Raw genomic sequence first — 26,445 nt, forward strand, 5'->3', positions numbered from 1 at the left:
TCCGGGAGCCAGTCACCTACCGGGGAGCCCCACCGCCGCAGCAGCAGGAAGGCATGCCCCGCTGATTTCAGCGGTCCTGTGCATCGACGGTGGCGGTTCTGCGGAGAGCTGACAGAGGGCCCGAGACTGATTAAAGAGGCAGGATCTGTGAAGGAGTGGGGAAAAGGAAGAAGGTAGGCACTCCGGGTTTTAAGAATTGATCCGGTAACTCTGTGCAGAGACCAAGGTAAGAAATATTAAGCATTGCCTCGGGGGTCGGGTGAGACTCTGTGTGATGTGTGATTGAGACGTACTTTTGTACGAAGCGAGTGTGGGGTCCTGATCCGCGGTTCCGTAGCTCCGCGAGGGGCGCGGCCAGAGACGGACGAAGCGTGAGATAAGGGAGAGAAAGGAAGAGTCTCGGGAAATTTGGTGTATGGTAAGCCCTTGCACAGGGAAGTGCTTGGCAATACACCAGGGAAATTTGGTGTGCGGTAAGCCTCGCACAGGGAAGTGCTTGGCAGTACACCAGGGAAATTTGGTGTACAGTAATCCTTGCACGGGGAAGTGCTTGGCAGTACACCCCCATTTTCCTGAATAGGAAAAATGGGAAATATGAGTTCCAGGGGACAGGGAGATATCCCTGGGGGAGTGCCTACCGAAAGTTCTTCCTGAAGAATTGTAAGAAATTGGAAAAATAATCTCAAAATTGGAGGAGATGGTAATAAATAAATAAATAAATAAATATGGTTAAATATTGTGTATTAGTCTGGACAAAAGAACCAATTAAGGAAACAGCAGTATTTTGGCCAAAATACGGGCCTGATGAAAATTCAGGCTTGAAATTTATGTGTAAACAATAAGATTCCCTTTTTTTTGGAGGAGGAGCCAAGTTATGCTCCCTATAATCCTAATATTGCACCGGTGGCAGCAGCAGTCGCTCCAGGAAAGGAGACAGGGACTGCAATTAACACTGTCCCTAGAGAAGAGCGTACTCTAGGCTCTGGCAAGAATTAAAACAAGGTAGAAGAGGTACTGAGAATTTTGCCTTCCCTGATACTAACAGTACTAACACTAACTGTGTATCCTCTTAAGTGAACTTCCCCCCCTCCTTACCAGCAGAGAGGTTAGGAGTTTCCTAGGACCTAACTTATACTCTTGGGGAGGGGAAATTATGTATATAAATATGTTGTTTACAGGGAAAGAAATGGGAATGGGAACGATCAGGAGGAGAGCTGCTATACAAAAATGGGAAAGGACTCATCCTCCAGGACCAGGGGTAATACCGGCAGGGCAGAAATAACCACTTGCCGATCCTGGCTGGAAGAATAATAGTGTGCAACACAGAAATCATATGAGAGACTTGGGGTCAGAATGAGAAAGTACTTGGGGATGAATCCTGAGGACCCGGTATCCCAAGGGCTCTTGAAAGTTCATTTTGTGATTGAAGCCTGGCAAGATGCACAGAAAATGCTCCAGAAGGTGGGGGGGATGTAGTGAACAGTCACTGGGGGGCCCTCCTGCGGGAGGCCCTGAAGGTATGTGTCAGGAGGGGAGATGAGAAGGAAAAGCAGAGAGTGAAACTAATGGTATTGACAGTGTAGCAGGTAGTCAGGCAGAGGGTTGGAGAAAGAGGAAGAAAATCTTCAGGGGGAGTCAGTCAGGGCCAGGATGGAAAGGAGAGGAAGAGAGATGAAGGAATGGCAGGCAAGGAAAGCTACCCGTGTTGCGGCCTGAATCTTAGCAGGGACAGGCTTTGATGGGATGTTTTAAGTGTGGGCAGGCTGGCCACTTCAGGTAGGAATATCCGGAGTGGAAGAAGGAGGAGAGAAGGAAAATGGGATGAGGGAGAAAGGTATGGAATTAAGTTGGCCAATGACTGAGACTTTGGTGAAAGTACAGGCTGGAGAAAGACAAGAAGAAGTGTTAAAAAGGGTTATTGAAGGTGTTAAAGGTGTGGTATGTAATGTTTGACAGAGCTGTTCTTTGAATGAGTTGGGAAAGTTGAATGAGCAGGGAAAGAGGATGTAGGCATTATCTAAGTAACAGTCTAGAAGTTTTGGTATATTTGCTGTGGTGTTTGGTCAGTTTCCCAAGTATTGAGAAGGGGGGGGACGGGGGACGGGGGGGGCAGCCTGCTCCACCAGGGGCCTCTCCACAGGCCACAGGGGGCTTCGGCTCCGGCGCCTGGAGCGCCTCCACCCCCTCCTTCTGTGCTGACTTTGGTGTCTGCGGGGAGGTTTCTCACTCCTCGCTCTCCCAGCTGCTGTTGAGCAGCAGGTTTTTGTTTGTTCGTTTGTTTGTTTTCGTGGATGTGCTCTCACAGAGGCACGGACTGTGTTGCTCATGGCTTGGCTCTGGGCAGCGGTGGGCCCCTCTGGGGCCGGATGAAGTTGTCCCTTATCTGCTACGGGGAGGTTTCTGGATTCTCCACGTGGGGGGCTGCCACTGCAGCCCCCCCCAAACCTTGCCATCAAACCCAATACACTTGGGCAGCTAGGTCATTGCTGGCCTGTAAAGTATCAGGGTTTAAATTAACTAATGAAACCCTAAAAAGTGATGGGGGTAGAAGGGGCTGGGATAACAGTGCCACCTTTGGGGGGTACCAAGCTGAGACTAGGGGATAAAATGATCACTGGGCAATTATTGTATGTACCCAAGGCAGGGACTAACTCGTTGGGAAGGGATTTGGTGATGAAACTGGGCATTCAAATAGTAAATTGTTAGACTGGAATAACAGTGGTATTAATGGAGTGCTCTCAGGCCCTGAGAGCAAAGATATATTCACCTCTGACTGGAAAGACTCTGAAGTGGGGGCGGAAGCAACAATACATATGGACAGTTTTACCTCAGGGGCTTACAGGGCCACCGATTTATTCGGGCAAAGTTCTAGAACAGATTTTGGAGCAACTCCAACCTCCCAAGGAGGAATTACTGTTACAAAATGTGGATGATCGTTTATTGTCAGGACAGGAGAAAACAGTTGTGAAGGGAGCTGCTAACAAGCTATTCAACTTTCTGGGAAAGCAGGGCTTGGGAGTATTGAAAAATAAATTACTATACGTAGAAAGAGAAGTCAGGTATTTAAAGCATCTAATGTCTGAGGGAAAACGGAGAATAAATCCAGAGAGGATTCAGGGAATTGTTGAAAAATAAGAAGGAACTAAAATGTTTTAAGAGAGATTTCTTTAAGGAATCAGGAGCCACGAAGTCTGAGGGAAAATGGATACTCCCTGATGGGAGAGAAATGCTGAATAAAGCACCAATGAGGCAAATATGATGTTTTACATCAAGAGAGTCATTGGGAGATGCAAGCAATGTGTGATGTTGTGCTAAGAAAGTATGTCTGTGTAGGAATATACACTTTAGTGAAGCAAATATGCAGAGGATGTACCATATGTCAAAAGGCAAATGAAAAGGTCATTTGTAACTCACCTAGAGGGGGACGGGAGCCAGGGATTCGACCTTTCCAAAGTAGACAGGTAGACTTTACTGAGTTACCTACAGCAGGGAGATTTAAGTACTTGTTTGTCCTAATTGACCACGTGACTGGATGGGTGTAAGCTTTCCCCTCCGTATCTGCCACTGCAAACATGGTGGCTAAGGTATCACTGGAGCAAATAGTCCCTAGATATGGGATAGCTGAAAACATTGATTCAGATCAAGGAACTAATTTCACTTCACAAGTACTGCAAGGGTCAATGCGGGCCTTAGAGAGTGGGATTTTCACACCCCCTGGCACCCCTCCTCTTCTGGGAAGGTAAAGCGAATGAACCAGACATTAAAGAAGCAATTAACTAAGTTAGTGTTAGAAACCCAATTTCCTTGGGTAAAATGCTTACCTTTAGCACTCCTACAGGTTCAAACAGCACCAAGAAATGATATAGGAATTTCACTGTATGAGATGCTGTTTGGATTACCCTATCTGGGCAGAAAGGATGAGATACCACAATTCGAAACGAGAAAGTTTTCTTAAGAACTGTATTCTGGGGTTGTCCTCTTCTTTGTCATCTCTCAGGACCCATGGGAAATTGGGTCCTGATTCAGACCTGGAAAGGATCAACTCTGGCCTGAATGTTAGACCTGAATCTAACTTCGTCTTAGACCTGAATCTAACTTCGTCTGATTTGTTCTCTTAGTTCTCTTTTATCTCCTAAGATATTACATATGCATTAGGTTTCACAACTCGTCTATGCATATTCATTTCCTAGCTCCGCCTAGCCTTGCTTCATATGCTAATCATCTTATCAGTCCTTCTGCGCTTGCCTACTACTCTCTGGTGGTCGTCCGGGTGGTCGTCGGGATGAGGTAAGATGTCTTCATCAGAGTTGAACTTTTTAACCTTTCCTTCTCACGCATGCTCTCTGAGCCCTCGGTCTCAGTCCAAACCGCAAGGTTGGTTTGATCCAGTTCCCAGGGTCCAAGAAGCCCCAGTTATCTAGATGTCTTGCAAATGGAGCATTCTTTTAATCCTCCTTACTCCTCCTCATGAATCGGTGCATTCTCTCATGCTACCCTTGCACATATATTTTGTATCTTCCAAGCGCAGCCCCGGAACAGTACATCGCAAATGTAACATATTAAGCAATATTGTATTATTTCATCTTCTATTACTAACAGAGGGACTCAGCTACTTGGTTTTTCTGGTCGATTCCTTTCCTTGCACAGGCACGGGTACCGCCCAGGGGAGTTGGGTCCCGGTGTCCCAGCACTGCCAGATCCCTGGTGCCGTGGGCAGGCCCCGAGCCCCCGTGACACCCCTCTCCTTTCCCTCTCCCCTCCCCTTTCATCTCTCTGCAGCACGGTGAGGGCGTTGGTGCCAAAGAGACTCCTCAGCAGCGGTACCAGCGGCTGCAGCACGAGGTGCAGGAGCTGGTCCGGGAGGTGGAGCAGATCCAGGTGAGCACCACCCCTGCCGTTTGGCACCTGCGGGCAGATCGTCCCCGGGGGCTGACACTGCTGCCTGTCCCCCCCTGCACAGAGCGCGGTGAAGGAGTCGGCGGCCGAGGAGGAGCTGACGCCCATGGCCTTGGCCAGGCAGGTGGAGGGCCTGAAGCAGCAGCTGGTCTCCAGCCACCTGGAGAAGCTGCTGGGCCCTGCCGCAGCCATCGACTTCGCAGACCCCGAAGGCGCGCTGGCCAAGTGAGTGTGGGCTCGTGGCCGCAGCTTGGGAAGCGGGGGGCAGCAGGGGGAGGATGCCAGCATCCCCGCGAGGCGGTACCAGGGCAGCGTGCCCACCTTTTCCCCTCGCCCAGGCGCCTGTTGCAGCAGCTGCAGGTGGCGAAGTGCAAGAAGGCAGCGGCAGGGAAGAGCCCCGCCAAGGCGCCAGCCCCCACCGGAGACACGCTCACCTTTGAGCTGTACTGGAGGCCAGAGCAGGACCAGTTCTCCCAGGCTGCCAAGGTGAGCGTGAGGAGGGGGAGTCACAGTGTTTGACCCCAAAATGGGCTGTCCTGCCCTCTCAGCTCTCGTTTCCCTCGTTTCCAGATTGCGGAGCTGGAGAAGCGGCTGGCACAGCTGGAGGCGATGGTGCGGTACGAGCCTGACAGCCAGGTAAGGAGCCAGGAGCTCCAGCCCTGCCGCTCCCCTGCCCTCCATCCTGCCCCACTGATGTGATTTTCCTCCCCACAGAACCCGCTGTTGGTCGGGCTGAAGGGGACCAGCCTCGTGGTGAGTCCTAGAATCCTAGAATAGCCTGAGTTGGAAGGGACCCATGAAGACCCTTGGGTCGAACTCCTGGCTCCACACTAAGAATTAAACCATAAATCTGAGAGCGTTGTCCAAATGCTTCTCAAACACCAGCAGGCTTGAGGCCATGACCCCCTGCTTGGGGAGCCTGCTCCAGTGCTCGACCACCCTCTCAGTGAAGATTTTCTGTCCTAATACCCAGCCTGAACTTCCCCTGGTGCAGCTTTAAGCCGTTCCCTCATGCCCAGGCACCCCATACACACCCTGTTCTCTTTCCCCAGGAGACCGTGCAGATCCTCCAAGCCAAAGTGAACACCCTGGATGTGGCTGTGCTGGACCAAGTGGAGGCCCGGCTGCAGGTGAGGGGAGATGGAGGGAGGTGGGGATGAGTCCCGCAGCCCCCAGCCAGCACTGGGCCCGCTGGCCCCACCAGAGGATGGCATGGGGCCATGGGAGGGCACCCGCAGAGGCTATGAAATTGGGGTGGACCCTGCTGGATTTGGGGTGTCACATCCCCTTACGCCCTCCTTTCTTGCTTTCCGCCCCTTGCCCCAGATCCACCAGGTCTATGAGATGATGCAGCGCTGGGACCCCGTGGCCAGCAGCCTGCCCGATGTAGTGCAGCGACTGCTGACCCTCAGGGACCCGCACGAGCAAGGTGAGGGGCAAGGAATGGGGATGCTGGGGACAGTGGCGTGGCGTGACAAGGGAGATACTGGGGTCTGGGGGCCCTCCAGTGCTGAGTTTTCACCTCCTTCCCAGCCACACAGTTTGGGCAGGTCCTTGTGCACCTGGACACCACGCAGCAGGAGATAGCTGGTGCTCTCAAGGACAACACCGTGCTGCTGGCAGAGGTGAGTCTCAGCAGCATGTGCTGGGGTGGGAGGGGTCCCCATCCTGTCCGCCCTGCTCAATCCCTTCCCCACTGACCCCCCTGCAGGTCCAGAAGACGATGAAGGAAAACCTGGCCATTGTAGAGGACAACTTTGCTGACATAGAAGCCCGCATCAAGCGGCTGCAAAAGTGAGAGCACCCTGGAGCACCTCCCTGAGCATCTGCATTCCCCCCCCCCCCCCCGACATTGTGATCCCCTGGGAATCACTCCCTCTGCCTGCAAGTAGCAGTCCCTGTTTGTGTATAGCTGGCCGTGCTCCCCTGCGCAGAACGGGGCTGTGGAGGGGCCCTTCCCAGCCCCCCATTAGCACCCAGGGGTGGGTCACTGCTCCCCCAACCTGGATTTACCCCAATAAATGTCCTGGTTCAAAGCGTGTCCGTGCTGGCCTCTCCTTCGGGCTGCGGGACACGAGCAGGGCCCAGCTGGGCTGTTTGAAATGCAGCTTCTACTGCGCATGCAAGCCCTCCAAGCACCCCCAGCGTAGCTCCAGCTACACTTTTCTTACGCTTTTTTTTAGTTTAAAACCATTAGCCCTTGTCCTACCAGTGAAGAAATATTTCTCCTCAACACCTGCAGTACGTTGAAGACATCGTCGTGTGGGGCAACACAGGAGAGGATGCTTTTGAGAAAGGGGAGAAAATAATACAGCTTTGGACGGCTGCTTTCGTCCTGTTAAACAGAGTAAGGTGAAAGGATGGGCGCTGGAAATGCATTTTTTTAGGCATAAATTGGCAAGATGGATGTCATCAGGTCCCCATGGATGCGATCCATGGGGATCCAAGAAGCTGTGGACTTGCCAGCTAGCAAATGCTAACGGCTGTATAATGCCTGCATGGGTTAACAACCCTTCACCTCCCTCCTCTGCGCCCCTTGAGCTGAGGCTGTCGGGGTGTGTCCGGGCGGGGACATACCATATAAGGTCATATGGCGTCATCCCTCCTTTATGACGTCATCCCTCCTTTATGACGTCATCACCCGGACACTATATAAGGCCGCGCTCGCCCAGGCCGGGCCAGTGGCAGAGGCGACCTCTGCTGCTGCGCGGTGCTGGGAGCCGGTGTCTGCTGAGGGCTCAGAGGCTGCTGTCCCTCAGAGGCCCAGGCCGCGCGATCGCTGGTGGCTATTGCTGGCAGCGTTTGGCGAAACCGTCGATTTCGCATTCCTTAAGCCATGATCCGGGGTGGCGTGGGCCAGGGGCCTGTGGCGCGTGGTCGCCCCTTGCCCCGTCGGGGCCCAGCGCGACCCCCCAGCAGGCCTGTGCAGCAGGAGGAGCACAGGCAGGAGCTGGAGGCGCTGCGGGCCCAGCTGGAGGCGCTGCGGGCCCAGCTGGAGGCAGTGCGGGCCCAGCTGGAGGCCAAGCGTCTCCGCTCCCAGGAGCTGCAGCGCCGCTTTGCTGATGAAGCCCGTGAGATGAAGAAGAGGGCAGAGGAGCAGCGGCAGCTCCTGGCCAAGCAGCTACGCTCCAAATGCGAGCAGGAGCGGGCGCGGGAGCTGCAGCGGCTGTGGGAGCAGATCCAGGAGCAGCAGGCAGCGGAGATCCGTCAGCTGCTGTGTGAGGGGAACACCAAGTGGTGCCAGGCTCAGCAGCTGCTCCAGCAGCAGTGGGACGAGGCCGTCCGCCAGGTGCGGGACCTGCAGCGGCAGCTGTTCAAGGTGCCCGTGAACCGTGGCCGGAGCGGCGGCAGCGAGGCCCGCGGCAAGCAGCAGGACGTCAACAGGCAGCTCTGCTGGCGGGCAGATAGCAAGCAGGCCGCCCAAATCCTGGACCTCCAGGAGAAGCTGCAGCTGCGGAGGAAACTCCCCTCTCAGTACATCCCGGAGAAGGCTGAGGGGGGGGGCGCCTGCCTCCCACAACGGGGACAGGGCCGCGGCCCAGCACCGCCTGCAGAGTCTCCTGGGCACAGGAGCCACCAGGCCCGGCTCTTCGAAGAGCTCCGGTGCATCTGGTGCTGGTGGTGGAGAAGGGCAGCGGACAACCTGCTCGAGCTCAGAAGACGCTCACCTGCGGGGTGAAGGGCAGAGCAGCAGGAAATCTGTCAGAGACATTGGGGTTCAGGTCCCAGAGCAGCAAGAGGCCTGTCCACCTGGCAGCGGAGACAGCCCGTTCCTGGAGCAGCAGAAAGCGCAGCTGCAGAATGCCCTGAAGGACCTGGCCAGGCAATGGATGGTCCTTCAAGAGGAGACCTGCTTCCTGAAGAACGAGAGCTCCCTGGTGGAAGCGAGGGAGAAGGCGGGGAGGCTCAAGCAGGAGCTTGGTATGCTGGGCCTCCTTACCAAGAATCTGACAGAAAAAACCAGGAAGCTGAAAGAGCTTGCTGCAAAGTCTGGAAAGACTGCTGCAAAGACGGAGCAGGTCGACCAGCAGCAGAGAGGGCAATTGGAAACCGAGGCTGGGAAAAAACTTCAGCTGCAAAAGAAACTGGATCAGGAACGTTCAAGGCTGAAGAACAGGTACGAGGAGCTGAAAGTGTGTCTGACAGAGATGAGAAATGAAAAAGCCAGACGCGCGCAGGAAACTTCTCAGCTCCGCAGGCAGAAGGAGAGGATAGAGGAGATTCAATCTGAAAACGCTGCTCTGAAGCAGAAACTCGTGCAAGCGACAGAGCAGCGAAATGCTGCCGTTGGAGCAGCCAAACGTCTTCAAACGCTCCTGAAGGATCTCGATTGCAAATTGAAAGCCATGAGTCAACCGGCAGAAAGGACGCAACAACAGCAGCAGGACCACGAGGAAACAAAGCTAATGCTGCAGAAAAAAGAAGAGGAAGTTAAGCATTGGCAGAGGGCTTGGGCAGAGCTCAGAAGGACACGTGAGGAAGAGCTGCAAGCCTCTCGAGTGCAGCTGAGAGAATCAGAGCAGCAGTATCAGCACCAATGTCAACAATGGGAGCTGCTCTCTCAGCAACTTGAGCAAGAGAAAAGAAAAAAATCCAGCCCTATCGTCTCAGAACTACCCCAGGCAATGACACCTCCCACAGCACAGGCCTATGCAGAGCAGTCCCATGACCTCTGCAGCCATGAAGACAGCTCTGATGCTTCTGAGAAGGCAGCCAAAATCCTGGGATTCTACACAAGCAGCTCGGCATCTGATGCCACACGCGACGGTCCTGGGTGCTGCACTGTTTCAGATGAGGGCTCTGTAGGTGGGAACGGAGAGTCAGGAGCAGAGCATGTGTCCTTCGTCCCGCAGTCCCTGGGACAAGAATCACCAAAACTTCAAAGACTTGTAGCTCAACAGGGCCACCATCCTGTTGAGGGTCCTAATGAGCGCCCCGAAGCAGAGCTTCCTCATGCTCGGGGAGAATACGTTCACGTCTCTGGAGACGTGGACGAGCATGGCGGGTCTGTGAGGGAGCGGAAGCCTGTCAGAAGACGACTTTTCTCCTCTACTTCGACAGAAGTTTCAGACAGCAGCCAGGTGACAAGTTCAGAGCTGTTATCCCCTGCAAGACAGTGATATCGAAATAAGTTCTTGCAGCAGAAGGGGAAGGAAGAAACAGAGACAGAATAAATCTTTTTGACCAAGGAATTTGTGTCTGTGTGGTGGTTTTACTTGGGTGGGCGGTCGAGTTCCACCTCAGCCGCTCTCTCACTCCCCCTCCTCAAAGAGAAAGGGGGAGAAAATACGACACAAAGGGCTCAAGGGTTGAGATAAGGAGGGGGAGATCGCTCAAAAATTATCGTGACGGGTAAAACAGACTCAGAGTGGGGAGAGAGTAAGATTTATTGCCTATTGCTAACAAGGTAGGGAAGTGAGAAACAAAGGAAAGAAACCAAAAACACCTTCCCCCCACCCCCCACACTAACATGAAACTGGGCCTCCATACACGTCGTGGTTGGTGGGGAGACGGACATTTCCCTAAGGAGAGCTCCCCCCTTCTCCCTCCCCTTCCATGGCTTTTATTGCTGAGCGTTACGTGGTCATATGGACTATCCCTTTGGTCTTTTGGGGTCAGCCGCCCCGGCGATGCCCCCTCCGCACCTCTTGCCCATGGTGGTGGGCAAGCCACTGGATTTGGGGCTGGGGGGTGGCAGAGGGAGGGTGCTGTGCCAGCGCCGCTCAGCAGTAGACAAAACACATCGGTGCAATAGCAAGTCAGTTGTAGCCTAGCTACAAGTACAGAGCACAGCGCTGTATGGGCTGCTGTGGGGAAGGCTGAGGCCATCCCAGGCAGAGGCAGCCCACCAAACCCACCGTGGTGGGGACGGGATGACCAGGCAGGGTCTAGAGGGGTGGCTGGATCCCAACCGAAACAGTCGCCCGGGGGCTGGGAAGGATGGGGAAGGTGCTGGGTGGTGCGGTGGGAGCTCCTACGCTCACCCACCTCGGAGGAGCTCGGAGGGACGGTGGCGTCGGGGGGAGTCCTGCCGGGCCCCTCGCAGGGACCACCCGCCCAAAGACCCCGGCCACGCAAGTCCACGAGCAGGGAGGTGAAGGTGGAGGGGTTCAGAGGGGGTCACCCACGGCCTCGCACCCCGGGACGGCGGCAACCCACGGGTGCAGCCTTTGCGTGCCCGGAGCACCGGGGCAGAGCCGGCGGCACAGCAGCTCCGGAGCCAGCCCCGGCGCCGGTTCCTGGAGTGGGAACCGAGCTTCAAAGGGCTCGGGGCAGCCGCATCGGTCCGCCCCCACCCATGCCAGCTGCCCACGGGTGTCCCGGGCTCCTCGCATGACCGCAGCACGGCCGGGCTCGGCACCGGGCTCGGCACCAGGCTCGGCACCGGGCTGCCGCCGGCTTTGCCCGGGCAGAGCAGGGCGGAACGCGGGGGCTGCCCCCACGCATGACTCCCGGCCCCCTGTGGGGGCAGCTCCCAGCGCCGGGGAAGAGGGGCCCCGCACCCCACGGGGGGTGCTCTCCGGGTGGGCTCCCCCCTACCTGGGGACCCCAGGGAGCGCGGTCTCGGGGGATGGGGGGCGGACCCAGGCCCCACGCGTGACCACCGCCCCCCGTGGGACGGGAGCCCTACGGATGGGGACAGCCCACGGGGACCGGACCCGTGCGGGGGTCGCTGCCTCAGCCCCCCCTGCAGCGGGGGCGCCTCCCACGGCCCCTGCACCCACGCGGGACCCCGGCCCCCCTCGAGCCCCAGCCCCACGCGCTACGGGGAGCCCCCGTACCTGGATTTACCCCAGGAAATGTCCTGGTTCAAAGCGTGTCCGTGCTGGCCTCTCCTGCGGGAGGTGGCCGGTAGCGGGGCAGGCGCGCTCTGCCGCGGAGCGGGGGATCGAGGCGGGCAGGGCTTTTCTGCGGCGTCGAGGCCACCCGAAGCAGCCGAGGGAGCCGCTGGGACCCGGCAGCCATCGCGAGGGAGGCTGACGAGGCGTCGGCGGAGCCGGCAGCGTCCCCTCCCGGGCCTCCCTCGCGACGGGGAGGGAGCGGGGCGAGGCGCGGCCGTTGGCGCGGGCAGGTTGCGCTCGGGCAGGGCAGAGCGTTCCGCCGCGCTCCCGGGAACAGCTCAGCTACCGGCCGCCTACCTACGGGTAAACCGCCACAGTCATCACGAGGCGGAGAGCTCTTTTCAGACGCTCTGCGGCTGCCCAGACTGAGCGCCCGCTCGAACACGCGGCGCTTCAGGCCTCCGGGTGCCCGCAGGGCCTGGGCCTGTTGCCGCCCTCCGAGGGCGGCGGAGACGCCGTGTGCGTGAGGTGCGGGGGCCATGGGAGGCGCCCCCGCTGTGGGGGGGGGCTGAGGCAGCTGCTCCAGCAGCAGCGGGACGAGGCCGCCCGCCAGGCGTGGGACCTGCAGCGGCAGCTGCTCAAGGTGCCGGCGAACCTCGGCCGGAGCGGCGGCAGCGAGGCCCGCGGCGAGCGTCGGGGGGGGCGGGGCACGGCAGGCCCCGCTCCGCGCCCCCCCCGCTGCCTGCTGGAAAGTCGGGGGGGGGGGGGTGCGTGGGCGGTGACGTCATCGGGTAGAATTGGGGGGAGGGACCCGGAGGGGACCCCCGGTAGCGGGCGGGCGGCTCCGGGGCGCCCCCAGCCCCGGCCTCCGCCGCAGCGGCCCCGCGGCCCGGGGATGGGCCGGGGGCTGTCGGCTCCGCCGCCCCGCCCCTGCGGGAAGCCCCTCGGGGCCCCGCCGCGCCGCCTCCCGGCCGCCGCCGCCGCCTTTTTTTCCGCTGCCAGCCCCTCGCGGGGCCGTTCCCGTGGGGCGGGGGGGGGGGACCCGACGTTTCCACCCCCCGCGCCCAGCCCCGCAGCATCCCGGCGTCTGGCCCTGAGTGCGGGGTCAAGTTCCCAGGGGCCGGGGATGCTGCAGCCCCCCCCGTCCCCCCCCCCGGGCTGGGTTTTGCAGGGGGGTCACGGCCTCGTGTCACCTCCCCCCGGAGAAGGGCCCCCTGCCCCATGCAGAGGGGATTCGGGATGTCCCCCCCCGCCCCGGGGAGGGTCATGAGAGCTGCGAGACCCTGCCAGGCCCCCACCCCCCCCAAGAACCCCTGTGTCACCCCCACCCCAAGGCTGTGCCCGGCCCCCCCCCCGCGCAGCACCATGCACCTGGTGCCCCCTGCCCTCCCCGGTGTCCCCCCCACACACATCCTTGGTGCTGTCTCCCGCATGGGGCCGGAGCACCCAGTGCCCCCCATGATGCCCACCCCTCGACACCAGCACCACCGGAGCCCCCTGAGATGGGAACCCCCATGGGGATGTGCCTGCTGCGGCATCACCACCCTGGCCCTCCCAGCTCCCCCCCCAGCTCCCCCCCAGCAGCCGCCTCCCCACGCCTTTATCCCAGGCTTTGCCGCAATGCGGTGCTGCGGCTCCAGCCCCCTCCCCACGCCCACCAGACACAGCCCCCGCTGCAGCCCCGCAGCCCCCCCTGTCTCCCGCCCCCCCCCCCGAGCTCTGCCCCCATGCCCCTTTCCTCCTCCCCCCCCCCCCCAGGGTCCTTTCTGTTGTGGCTCCCTTGGGGGCTTTGTAGTGGCAGCAGTGCTGGCGGGGGGGCACGGAGCACCTTGGTTGTGGGGACACACTGTGCCCCCCCCATGGGGATGAGGTCCCCAGCAGCTCCGGAGGGGACGAGGCCCCCCACACCCAGCCCTTTGAAGGGGGACACTGGGTGGGGGGCAGCCTGGGTGCTCCCACCTCCGCCATGCCCCCGCCACCCCAGGGCCGCATCCTGCACCCAGGCGGGGAGCAGCCGTCTCAGCGAACCCGTCACATCGATGCTCAGGGGACAGACAGACGGACAGACAGAGCCGGCGGGGGCTGGCGGCACGGGGGGGGGCACACAGAGCTGGAAACCTCGGCCGGCCCCGAGCCAGCGCTGGAGCGCTGCACTGAGGGGAGCTGGGCTGGGCACTGAGGGGGGGCTGGCTCATGGGACCCCCATGGGGACCCCCAGATGTGGAGGGGGGGCAAATTCGGGCGGGCTGGGGGCTCCGGGGGGGTCTCATGGCCTCTGTGCTCGGTCATGCCTGGGCTGCAAACACGGCGGGGGCCCAGCAACCGTCACCAGGAGCTGCCGCGCTGCTACCAACAGTCAACAGAGCACAGGCGGCCAGGGGGAAAGCTGGGAGCTGGGGGGGGGCTGGGAGCTGGGGGGGGCCTGAGAGCTGGGGGGGGCCCTGAGAGCTGGGGGGGGGGGCTGGGAACTGAGGGGGCAGCAGGCAGTGGGGCCAGCCCCCTCCTTACCCCTCAATCAGTGCACACTGGGGCTGGGTGTTGGGTCCAGGGCTGGTGGCTCCCCCATGCCATGGGGGGGGATAATGGAATGGCTTGCCCCCCCCACACACACGCAACAAGGGGAGGGGGGAAGCAGTGGGGGGGCCAGGGATGGCTTCACCCCCCCCTGCAGCACAGCACTGGGGGATTTGGGGCCCCAGCCCTGCCAGCCCCCCCCCCCCCCAGCCCCGCAAGGTGATGGATGTTGGGGGGGGGGGGTCCCGAGGGGGGTCCCAGCCCGTGTCCTAGCCACCGGTCTCCGAGCAACCCCGCCACCAGGGCCAGTTGCCTAGCGGCAGTGACAAGTGGCCTCCCATACCTAATGATGGGAAGGGTCTGGGAAGGGGACATCCCCCCCCCCCCGGCACCCGGAGCCCCTCGCCCTTCACCCTGCATCGCCTGGGGGGGCCGAGCCACCCAGCGTCCCGCTGAAGCCCCCCCCGCCCACGGCTTGGAGGCACAGAAGGGCAGCCTCCCCCCCCAGCCTGGAGCTGCTGTGGGGCTCCAGCCACGTTTCCCATCGGGGGGGGGGGGCAGGACCCCCCCATGGAGCACCAAACACCCATGCACAGCCCGGGGGGAACCTAATCGGGGGGAGCACAGCCTGGCCGGGGCTGCAGCAGCCTTTGTTCCGGTGGGCGATGCCCAAATTGCGGCTCCTCTTTGTCTGCAGCCTCATATTCTGGGGGGGGGAGGGGGTGAGCCCCAGCCCCTCCCTGCTCCTTGCCCTTGTTTAGCAGCACCCCAAAAACACGGGGGGGGAGGGGGCAGAGCATGAGGGTGGCGGGGACGTGGGAACAGGGACCTGGAGCTGCCCCAAAATCCACATAATGTGGGAAATGCAGAGAAAAAAATGTGATTTTTCAGCGCGGGGGGGGGGGGGGGCGATGCTGGCAGCTCCACCTGCAGCAGCTGGGGCCAGCCCTGGGGGACGACCCCCGGCACCCCCCGTACCCCACCCCGGCCACTGCAGGGACCGCTGGGGCTGGGGAGGGGGGGCAGTGGCACGGCGGGGGGGGGCTGCAGCAGACGGCGGGGGGGGCTCAGGGCGGCGAGCGGCCGATGTCCCCGCTGTGCCCCCGCCACCAGCTGCCGCACAGCGGCTGCCACTTGGTGCCGGGGCCATTCCCGGGGGGGGGGGGGGGTTGGAAGCAGAGTCTGGGAACGGCCCCAGGACCCCCCCCCCCGGTGGGCCCCCGGGGGGTGGCACACAAATAGGCGGCTGGAAGGGAGCGGGGCCGGGCACGGGGCCATGGCGGCACCGGGGGCCAAGACGTGGCTGGGAACCAGGGCACCGGGGCACGGCCAGGCACGGGGACAGGGATGTGACTGGGGATGGGGACAGGGACACGGCCGGGATGGGGACAGGGATGTGACTGGGGATGGGGACAGGGACACGGCCGGGATGGGGACAGGGACACGGCCAGGCACGGGGACAGGGATGTGACTGGGGATGGGGACAGGGACACGGCCGGGATGGGGACAGGGATGTGGCTGGGGATGGGGACAGGGACACCCCAGGGCTGAGGACAGAGACGTAGCCGGGGCTGGGGCCAGCACCATAGCTGGGCACCAGGGCCCGGGGGCAGCCGGCTGGTGACACCGGACCGGGCACCGGGGACAAGACCGGGGACATGGCCGGGATCAGGGCACGGCAGAGAATGCCCCCCCCCCTCGGGGCAGGGCCGGGCGCACGACCGGGGCACGGCGGGACGGGACCGGGACAGGGCCGGGGGGCAGCGGCGCGACGAGCCGTGCTGTGCCCCCCTCGTCCCCCCCTTGTCCCCCTCCCGTCCCCGCACCCGCCGCAGCCCTCGGCCCCCCCCGCCCCGCCCGGCTTTGTCTGCGGCTCGGGGGGGGGGGGGGGGGCATTACCTCATCCCCGCGCCGCCAATGGCCGCCGCCGCCACCGCCCCCCCCGGCCCGCCCCGGCGCCCCTCCGGTCCCCCCGCCCCGGCCCTATAAAGCCCCGCGCCCAGCCACCGGCGCCGCCGCGCCTCTTACATCGACCGCCTCAGCGTCGTGCTGTGAGAAAGCCCCGGAGCCGAGCAGCCGCCATGGTGAGCGCGGGGGGGGGCACCGGGCCGGAGCGTGGGGGGGGGGGGGCACCGGGGCCAGGATCGGGATCGGCCCGGGCCGTGCGAGCCCCCGCCGGGGATCCCCGCGCCGCCGTCGCCGCCTTTGTTCCCGGTCCCCCCCCCCCCCCGCGGCCGGCGGAGCTGCCGAGCCCGTAATGAGCTCGCCGCGGCAGGATGAGGCCCCCCCCCGGTGCTGAGCCCGTTCAGGGCGCGGTCGCCGTTAACCGGGAGCAGGATCGGGGCCCTTTGTCCGGTGCTGAGCCCCCCATGGGTGTGGCTCCCGTTAAACGGGGTGGGATGGGACCCCCCTGGCTCCCGTTAAACGGGGCAGGGTGAGGCCCCCCCCCCGGTGCTGAGCCCGCACCGGGCGTGGCTGCGGTTAAATGAGGCAGGATGGGATCCCCGGGTCCCGTTAAAGGGAGCAGGAGGGGGCTCCCGGTGCTGAGCCCCCCATGGGTGTGGCTCCTGGCGAATCCTCCACAACAGGACCCCCCCGTCTGGTGCTGAGCCTGCAATGGGTGTGGCCCCAGTCCAACAGGGCAGGATGGGGCCTTCGGTGCTGAGCCCCCACTGGGTGTAGCTCCTCTTAAATTGGGCCCCTGGGTGCTGGGCATTGGGGGCAGGATGGGGTCCCCTGTCCTGCGCTGGGCGTGGCCCTGGCTCAGTGAGGACCCCACCGGGCAGGATAAGCCCCTGGTGCTGAGCCCTCAGCCCACACTGGCTGTTGCTGTGTCCCTACGGGGTGGGTAGGGCAGGATGTGACCCTTGGGGCTCCCATCTCCCACTGGGTGTGGTCACGGCCCCAGAGGGCAGGATGGTGCTGAGCCCCCGGCACACAACAGGCACTGTCACGGTGGCTCAACAGGCTCAGTCTGCGGGCAGAGCAGGATGGGCCCCCCCTGGTGCTGAGCACTGGGTGTGGCCCTGGTGCAGGGCCCCCTGCAGCCCCCAGAACAATAGGATGGGCCTGGGCAGGATCTGTCCCCTAGCATGGGCTGGCCCCATCCTGCCCTGGCCAGCTCAGCACCAGCCCCTCCTGGGGGCAGCATCTGGGGGGGGAACCTGGGCTGGGGCTGCAGCTGGGGGGGGGGGGGGGTGGATTGGACATGAGCAGGGTGGGGTGGGGGGGCCTTGGCCAAGCCACGGGGGGTGACGCAGTGCCACGAATGTCCCCGCAGCGCGAGTGCATCTCCATCCACGTGGGCCAAGCGGGCGTGCAGATCGGCAATGCCTGCTGGGAGCTGTACTGCCTGGAGCACGGCATCCAGCCCGACGGGCAGATGCCCAGCGACAAGACCATCGGCGGGGGGGACGACTCCTTCAACACCTTCTTCAGCGAGACGGGGGCCGGCAAGCACGTGCCCCGGGCCGTCTTCGTGGACCTGGAGCCCACGGTGATCGGTGAGCGCGGGGAGCCGGGATGGGGGGCGGTGGGTGCCGAGGGGGTGCCCGGTGCTAACGGGGTGCTCGGGCTGTCCCGCAGACGAGGTGCGCACGGGGACGTACCGGCAGCTCTTCCACCCCGAGCAGCTGATCACGGGCAAGGAGGATGCGGCCAACAACTATGCGCGGGGGCACTACACCATCGGCAAGGAGATCATCGACCTGGTGCTCGACCGCATCCGCAAGCTGGTAGGGCCAGTGGGGGCTGCGCGGGGGGCTCCAGTGGGTGGTGAGATGAGGACGGAGGCTCCGGTTCTCGGTCTCGCCCTTCCGGCTGGACTAGCCAGGCTGGGTTTAGACTTAATATATTAATTAATGGTAATCCTGCTCTGCAGCAGCCGCCATTGGCTGGCGGCGGGACGTGGCGCGGCTGGGGCGTTGGAGCTGCTCCACAGCGCCGCGTCCCCAGGCGCCCGGCGGTGCTGAGCTGTGCAATTCCTTCTTTGTTCTTCCTCGGCTCTGGCTGCGGCCGGATCCAGCTGTGCTCAGTGGTGTTGGGAGCCCCAGGGGCTGTGTGGGGGCGGCAGCAGAGCCATGGGCTGAGCCCCCCCCCCCCCCCCCCCAGCCCTGCCTCTGGGGACAGAGGGGCTTCCCTGGGGGGATTCACGCTCAGAGCATTTCCAACAGCAGGAGTCACCCCATCCTGGTGGCTTCTGCTCTGCTGCTGGAAATCCCCCAAATGTCATCGTGCGAGGACATGAGAGGAAGGAGCGAGCTCTGCTGCTGCTGCCCAGCTTAATCATGGCCCCGCAACCCCTGTCTCTCCCTCCAGGCTGACCAGTGCACGGGGCTGCAGGGCTTCCTGGTCTTCCACAGCTTCGGGGGCGGCACCGGCTCTGGCTTCACCTCCCTGCTCATGGAGCGCCTCTCGGTCGACTACGGCAAGAAGTCCAAGCTGGAGTTCTCCATCTACCCGGCCCCGCAGGTCTCCACGGCCGTGGTGGAGCCCTACAACTCCATCCTCACCACCCACACCACGCTGGAGCACTCCGACTGCGCCTTCATGGTGGACAACGAGGCCATCTACGACATCTGCCGCAGGAACCTGGACATCGAGAGGCCCACCTACACCAACCTCAACAGGTTGATAGGCCAGATCGTGTCCTCCATCACTGCCTCCCTGCGGTTCGACGGGGCCCTGAATGTTGACCTGACCGAGTTCCAGACCAACCTGGTGCCGTACCCGCGCATCCACTTCCCCCTGGCCACCTATGCCCCCGTCATCTCGGCCGAGAAGGCTTACCACGAGCAGCTCTCGGTGGCCGAGATCACCAACGCCTGCTTCGAGCCGGCCAACCAGATGGTGAAGTGCGACCCGCGGCACGGCAAGTACATGGCGTGCTGCCTGCTGTACCGCGGGGACGTGGTGCCCAAGGATGTCAACGCCGCCATTGCCACCATCAAGACCAAGCGCACCATCCAGTTTGTGGACTGGTGCCCGACTGGTTTCAAGGTGGGCATCAACTACCAGCCTCCCACGGTGGTGCCCGGGGGGGACCTGGCCAAGGTGCAGCGCGCCGTCTGCATGCTGAGCAACACCACGGCCATCGCCGAGGCCTGGGCCCGCCTGGACCACAAGTTCGACCTGATGTACGCCAAGCGTGCCTTTGTGCACTGGTACGTGGGCGAGGGCATGGAGGAGGGGGAGTTCTCGGAGGCCAGGGAGGACATGGCCGCCCTGGAGAAGGATTACGAGGAGGTGGGGGTGGACTCGGTGGAAGGGGAGGGAGAGGAGGAAGGGGAGGAGTATTAAACCTTCACAACGGTGCTGCTCATACAGGGAACAAAAGTAGTGGAAGACCCCCCGGCGGGTCTGTAGCAGTGGGTGCGCCGCTGTCTGTGCTGTTAAATGGTCTGTGAAATGGAGAAGTCTGTTACGGACCCACCCGTCCTCTCCCGTGGGTCTGAATAAAAAGCATTCCCTGTCCTAGGGTCTGTGTCTGGTGTCTTTCCTCCGTGCCGCGGTGCACCGCTGTCACCCCTGTGCCGGGGCTGCCCCAAACCCCCTGCCCATGGGGGTGCTCCTGGGGGCAGGCTGAGCCCAGCACCCTGCAGCCCCGGCTCCCCCCTTTTGGGGCTCAGCCCCAGGAGGCAGCTCCGTGCCCTCCCCGCTGCTCCCCAACCTCCCCCACCATGAGACGGGGAAGGGAGACGTGCCCAAGCTGGAGATAAAGCCGGGTCACGGCGCAAAGCAGGCGCTGCGGGGGCGAGCGGAGCAGAACAAGGCGCTCATTCAGCGCTTCCCAGCAGCACGCGGCTGCTTCCAGGCGGGCAGAGCACAGCGTGCCCGGCTTGGGGGGGTGAACACCACGGCCCTGAGCATCCCCCTCCTTTCCCCTGCTTTTATGGCCGAGCAGGAGCTGGTGGGGGATGGGATATTATGGGATATCCCCCTGGGCTGTGGCATCAGCACCCAGCTGTGTCCCCTTTTGCTGGGTCTGGTGGGGACGGAGCTCGTCCTCCCTGCGGTGCTGTGCTCTCGGGGTGAGAGCAGCGTTGGTGCAGCACCCACAGTCCCCCCCCAAACCCATAGGCTGGGGAGGGGGCAGTGGCAGCGCCCTGACTCAAAGCCCCCCGAAGGGCTGCTCCCTGCTGCGTGTCCCACAGCAATACAAGGCGGGTAAAGAGAAGGGGGGGCTCTCCTCACAGAAATATCTGTGCCCCCCCAAGCCCTGCTTCCTGAGCCATGGCTGAAAATCGCTCCCGGGGGGGGGAGCACTGAAGAATTTTCTCCTTTTGCTCCCGTGCGGCCTCTGTTTACTTCTCCTTGCATTAAACCGCTCCAAGCCCGGAGTTTGTCTTTATTCTTTTTTTTTTTACATCGGATTTTCTACCCCCCCCCGCGCCCTTTGAGAGCAGCCTGGCGGAGCTGAGCTGCCCGGGGGGGTCGAGCCCCTCCTCCCCCGGGGCTGTGTGAGCAGCAGCGGAGTCCTTGAGGGCAAAAATCCCCCGCGCAGCATCCGAGGGGCCGCTGCGGAGCAAAGGGACGTGGTGCCCCCCCCCCCCCCCCGCCTGCTGCTGGGCTGCGGTGTGCCCCCCCTTTCATGTGTCCCCGCCCCCCTTCATGTCCCTCTGCAGTGTGGCCGGGGCTGGCGGCAGCAGCCTGCTGGGGGGGGGGCACTACTGGGGGCTCCCTGCCACCCCCCGAGGCTGGCAGAAGCCCGTGGGTGCCCTGGGGGGGGGACGACACGGGTGGGGGGGGCACCAGGGCTGAGCTGTTTTGCTCCCCGAGGGGCTCAGTGCTCCCCCCCCCGCCCCCCCGTGTCCCAAATTCCCTCCGTTGGGGTGAGGCGCTGCGGGGGGGGGGGGGGGGGCATGCAGCTGCAGCCCCCGGCCCTGCGTGGGCGTGTTCCCCCCGCCCCCCCATTACCCCCCGGACCCCCACCACCACCACCCACCCTGCCCCCCCCCCGCCCCCCCCCGCCCCCCCCATGCTCCTGCCTCCCAGCAGGGGGAAATAGCGAAGGGGAAGCTGAAGGCGATGCGAAACTCGAGGGGGGGGGGGGAAGGGCGTGCCGCAGTGCCGAGGGGGGGCACCCCAGCCCCTGGACCCCCCCCCGTGCTCCCCCCTCCCCAAATCCGCCATTTCCCACCCCCGCCTGCCGGCGGCCATGCGGCAGCGCCACGTCAGCGCTGCAATGCGGCCTCTCCGGTGCTCGGGGGGGGGGGGGCAACGGAGACGGGGGGGGTACATAGGTGGGGGGGGGGCGGTGGAGCACCGACCCGTTGAGCTCCGGCTTAGCGCGAACAAATAGCGCCGGGGATTAGGGGGGGGCCGGGGGGAGGGCTGGCAGCTTCCATGCTGGGGGAGGGGAGTGCGGGGGGGGTAAAAGGTTTTGGCTGGGGATATGCGGGGGGGGGGCAGGCGCAGAGGGCAGGTCCCATGGGGGGGGGGGCGCTGGGGGCGGCGGGGAGGGAGGGCGGAGGTACAGATGGGGCCGGGGGCCCCCTGGGGGGCGGGGGGGGCAGGCAGGGGAAGCCGATTAAAGGCTCTGGGGCTGTTGGGGGGGGGGAGCAGGCAGCACGTGCCGCGGGCACCCCCCCGCCCCCCCCCCCAGCACTGTCGCAGTTTTCCTCTGCAGCAAAACCGCACCGGGGCGGGCGGGGACTGGCGGGGGGGGGGACGGCAACGGCCACGGTACCCCCCCCACCACACAGCGGGCAAGGACAGAGCTGGGGGGGGGGGCTTCCAGGGGCTCTGCAGCCCCTCACCCCGGCCCCCCCCCCCCTCCATAAGCCCCCCTCGGGGGCTGCACCCCCACGGCTGGGGGGGGGGGGGGGGGGGGCAAAGCGTCCGCCCTGGAGCGGGGGGGGGGGGGAAGGTGGAGCGCGCCACGCGGCGCAGCCAATCAGCGCTGCGGTTGGCTCGGATGGACGGGTTCGCCGGCCAATAGGGGGGCGTTGCGCGGGCGAGGCCCACCCCCGGGTGCTGTATAAGAGGGCGGCCTTGGGGGGGCCGCAGCCCGGTACTTGCGTCGACTCCTTGGTGGTCGGGACGAGTAACAGCCTGCAGCCATGGTACGGGGGGGGGGGGGCACACAGGGCTGGGGGGGGTCGGGAGTGGGGGGAACGCGGGGCTGGGGCTGGGGGAGGAGGGCGGGGGCTGGGGCTGGGGGACGCGGGTTGGGGGGGCTCTGGGTAAAGTAGGAGATGGGGGGGGCAGCGGAGGGACACAGCAGGGGTTGGGGGAAAGGGGAGCCGCCCTCGGGGTGGGGGAGAAGGGGGGGTAATGTAGGAGGTGGGGGGGAAGGGGAAGGGCTGGGGGGGCAGGGGAAGGGCTGGGGGAGGCAGAGCAGGGTCTGGGGGGGAGCAGAGGAAGGTCTGGGGGGGTAGGAGAAGGGCTGGGGGAGGCAGAGCAGGGACTGGGGGGGCATAAGTGGGACCTGGGAGGGCAGAGGAGGGGTTGGGGTCTCGATCAGGGGTCGGGGGGGGGGGGGGGGGGGCAGAACAGGGGGTGGGGGTGCTGCCCGTGCCTGGAGGACCCCTCTGGGAGCAGCACGCGGTGCCAGCCCCCCCTTACCTCCCTCCAATCGCCGGGTGGGGGCGGGGCGCCGGCTCCTTTTTGGCGCCCAGCCCCGACCGTTACCGTTCCCGCGCGCGGGAAGGCGCGGGTGCACTCCTCCCCCCCCCCCAGCACCCATTCCTTTGGGGGGCCCATCCCCCCCAAATCCCATGCTGAGCCCCCCAGCACCGCTAAGGGGGCCCCACATTCTCCCCTTTGTCCCAGTTTGCTCCTTACACCCAGTCGAGTCCAAGCCGAATGAGCCCCCGTGGGGCTAATCCTGCCCAGGGGCTGCTGGGGGGGGTCTCCTGTGGTCTCCCCACCACTAAAACCTGGGCTTAGCTCCCCCAGGGCGGGCGCCATCTGCCCTGCCGGGGTGGGAGGAATGTGCTGGAACAGGTGGTGCCGCACTGGGTGCGGCTGGGAATGTGCTGGAGCAGGGTGGGGGGGGGCAAGGGGGGAGGACTGGGATAGCTGGACCCCCCCCCCCAGCTGGGTGCTGGCGGCATCTGCTCTCCACGGTGGTTTTGGGCCATGCGGTGGCTCGGTGTGTTGTCCCCACCGCCCGCAGCGCCGCGGTCACATCCGTGCTGCTGCGCTGCCTGCTTCCTCCTCGTCGTCATCCTCCTCCTCGCCCGGCCTCGCCCTTCCTGCACCGCGAGGCTGCGAAATGGCCTCCCCGGCCTGCCGGGTGCAAGGTCACGCATGGCTCAGAAGCAGGATGGAGCCCGATGCCGGGCAGCACAGGGACTTGAGGGGTCCTGGGGTGCTGTGCTGGGGCTCGGCTGGGAAATGGTGGCTCTGGTCTGTCCCCAAGCACAAGTGTGTGCCCCCCCCCAGCTCGCCACCCTGCTGGTTTGGGGCTTGGCCACACACAGCTCAGCCAGAGGGCTGAGATGGCGACGAGCCTTCTATGCCCTTTGGAGCTCGGGCACAAAATGGTTGCCCCGTGGTGACGCTCTCCTGCCCCAGCCCGTGCCGGGTGGCACCGCCACGCTGCTGGTCCCAGCCCAGACAGGATTTGTGCCCCCTGCCTGCGCTGCTGGGGCTGCGCTGGTGACCGCTCTGTCCCCGCTCCGTCCCTGCAGCGCGAGTGCATCTCCATCCACGTGGGCCAAGCGGGCGTGCAGATCGGCAATGCCTGCTGGGAGCTGTACTGCCTGGAGCACGGCATCCAGCCCGACGGGCAGATGCCCAGCGACAAGACCATCGGCGGGGGGGACGACTCCTTCAACACCTTCTTCAGCGAGACGGGGGCCGGCAAGCATGTGCCCCGGGCCGTCTTCGTGGACCTGGAGCCCACGGTGATCGGTGAGCGCGGGGAGCCGGGGTGGGGGGCGGTGGGTGCCGAGGGGGGTGCCCGGTGCTAACAGGGTGCGTGGTGCTGTCCCGCAGACGAGGTGCGCACGGGGACGTACCGGCAGCTCTTCCACCCCGAGCAGCTGATCACGGGCAAGGAGGATGCGGCCAACAACTACGCGCGGGGGCACTACACCATCGGCAAGGAGATCATCGACCTGGTGCTCGACCGCATCCGCAAGCTGGTGGGTACAAAGCCTCGGGGGTGCCTGCACCGCCGCAGCCTTTGGGGAAGGGGTGAGCCCCTACGGGCACCCGGGGGAGAGCGAGGAGCTGGGCTGTGCCCCGGGGTCCTGGTGCATTTAACCCCTCCTGGGTTCTCCCAGCACCAGCTGATGGCTCGTGGTAGTGCCGGTGCTTGTGCGGTCCTGAGTCCTCTGTGCTCAGGTGCTGCAGATGTGCTGCTGCTGCCAGCCCTGGACTTGGCCCTGGGGGTGGCCGTGGCAGGGAGTGCAACGGCCGCCTTCTGCCCTTGGGGAACTTCACTTTCGTTCTTGGTTGGGTCGTGCGAGGCTTCCCCTTGACACGGACTCTGATCCTACTTTACTGACCGCTCGCCAGCAGTCGGAGCTGAGGGTTTAACTTCCATGGGGGCAGCTCGTGCCTGCCCTCTGTACACGGAGAGCGATGGTGATGTTGGCTGCTGCAAGGCTCCTGCCCAGGCAGCGCCTCCAGGGAATTCTGGCCCCAGGCACCTCAATGTGCTCTGTAAAGCACAGCCCCAGGCAGGCGTGCAAGTTGTGCTGGGCACGGGGCTGGCTCCTGTGTGTCCCCAGGGTCCTTTGCCCAGGCAGACCCTGCCAGCACATGCAACCCCTGCTTGTGTTCCTGATCCGAGATGCCTCAAAGGCTTGAGATAGCAGGGCTGAACACTTCCCTTCCTGGACAAATCAGGAGCAGCTTGAAGTCAGAAAAACTGATACTTATGTCTCGCCTTCTCTTCTTTTTCTCTCCCCCCCCCCCCCAGGCTGACCAGTGCACGGGGCTGCAGGGCTTCCTGGTCTTCCACAGCTTCGGGGGCGGCACCGGCTCCGGCTTCACCTCCCTGCTCATGGAGCGCCTCTCGGTCGACTACGGCAAGAAGTCCAAGCTGGAGTTCTCCATCTACCCGGCCCCGCAGGTCTCCACGGCCGTGGTGGAGCCCTACAACTCCATCCTCACCACCCACACCACGCTGGAGCACTCCGACTGCGCCTTCATGGTGGACAACGAGGCCATCTACGACATCTGCCGCAGGAACCTGGACATCGAGAGGCCCACCTACACCAACCTCAACCGCCTCATCAGCCAGATCGTGTCTTCCATCACTGCCTCCCTGCGGTTCGACGGGGCCCTGAATGTTGACCTGACCGAGTTCCAGACCAACCTGGTGCCGTACCCGCGCATCCACTTCCCCCTGGCCACCTACGCCCCCGTCATCTCGGCCGAGAAGGCTTACCACGAGCAGCTGTCGGTGGCTGAGATCACCAACGCCTGCTTCGAGCCGGCCAACCAGATGGTGAAGTGCGACCCGCGGCACGGCAAGTACATGGCGTGCTGCCTGCTGTACCGCGGGGACGTGGTGCCCAAGGATGTCAACGCCGCCATCGCCACCATCAAGACCAAGCGCAGCATCCAGTTCGTAGACTGGTGCCCGACTGGTTTCAAGGTGGGCATCAACTACCAGCCTCCCACGGTGGTGCCCGGGGGGGACCTGGCCAAGGTGCAGCGCGCCGTCTGCATGCTGAGCAACACCACGGCCATCGCCGAGGCCTGGGCCCGCCTGGACCACAAGTTCGACCTGATGTACGCCAAGCGTGCCTTTGTGCACTGGTACGTGGGCGAGGGCATGGAGGAGGGGGAGTTCTCGGAGGCCAGGGAGGACATGGCCGCCCTGGAGAAGGATTACGAGGAGGTGGGGGTGGACTCGGTGGAAGGGGAGGGAGAGGAGGAAGGGGAGGAATACTAAAGGCTGGGTTCCTTCTGTCGCTGTAGCATGTCCACAAAGTGTCAGCTTCAAACACTTCAGCTTTCTTGTGTACCAGGTGTGGGTCTGGGCACCGGCCCTGGCTAGAAGGATGCGCTGCTCTGGCTAGGCGCTCACTCCAATGTGATCCTGTCTGTTTTCCATGTGTCTGCACCATGTCTGTGAATAAAAGGCTTTAAGAAAAGCTGCCTCTGTGTTGGATACAAGTGCTCTGGTTCAGGCCCTGTGGCTGGCCGGCCCCAGCCCCGTGGGAACACGCTGTCCCCATTGTCCTTGCCCAATGAGACGGCTGCGGGGGGGGGGGGGTGCTCCTGCTGGAGCTGGCTCTGACTTCCCCTGCCGGGGGGGGGGGGGGGGGGGGGCGCGTTTCCCCCTCCCTTG

General features: G+C 63.5%; 3 protein-coding genes across 3 annotated transcripts; all 3 read left to right on the forward strand.

Moving 5' to 3' along the window:
- Window positions 1-4,734: 4,734 nt before the first annotated feature.
- Window positions 4,735-6,935, forward strand: LOC308183960 (dynactin subunit 2-like; the record flags this gene model as incomplete). Its single annotated transcript, XM_080570572.1, has 9 exons — window positions 4,735-4,878; window positions 4,961-5,121; window positions 5,235-5,382; window positions 5,467-5,532; window positions 5,611-5,649; window positions 5,949-6,026; window positions 6,073-6,325; window positions 6,430-6,521; window positions 6,608-6,935. Coding segments are annotated over 9 exons (1,068 nt in total), but the record flags the coding sequence as incomplete, so codon positions are not given.
- Window positions 6,936-16,084: 9,149 nt separating this feature from the next.
- LOC308184030 (tubulin alpha-1A chain) lies at window positions 16,085-19,667 on the forward strand. The gene is made up of 4 exons (XM_080570699.1): window positions 16,085-16,276; window positions 17,473-17,695; window positions 17,778-17,926; window positions 18,510-19,667. The coding sequence occupies exons 1-4, from the start codon at window positions 16,274-16,276 to the stop codon at window positions 19,488-19,490; spliced, it is 1,356 nt and encodes a 451-aa protein (XP_080426825.1). The 5' UTR covers window positions 16,085-16,273; the 3' UTR covers window positions 19,491-19,667.
- Window positions 19,668-22,048: 2,381 nt separating this feature from the next.
- LOC308184031 (tubulin alpha-1B chain) lies at window positions 22,049-26,248 on the forward strand. Its single transcript, XM_080570700.1, has 4 exons — window positions 22,049-22,255; window positions 23,828-24,050; window positions 24,135-24,283; window positions 25,066-26,248. The coding sequence occupies exons 1-4, from the start codon at window positions 22,253-22,255 to the stop codon at window positions 26,044-26,046; spliced, it is 1,356 nt and encodes a 451-aa protein (XP_080426826.1). The 5' UTR covers window positions 22,049-22,252; the 3' UTR covers window positions 26,047-26,248.
- Window positions 26,249-26,445: the final 197 nt, after the last annotated feature.

Source organism: Anser brachyrhynchus (assembly GCF_964034855.1).
Source record: "Anser brachyrhynchus genome assembly, chromosome: 29".
NCBI lineage: Eukaryota > Metazoa > Chordata > Aves > Anseriformes > Anatidae > Anser > Anser brachyrhynchus.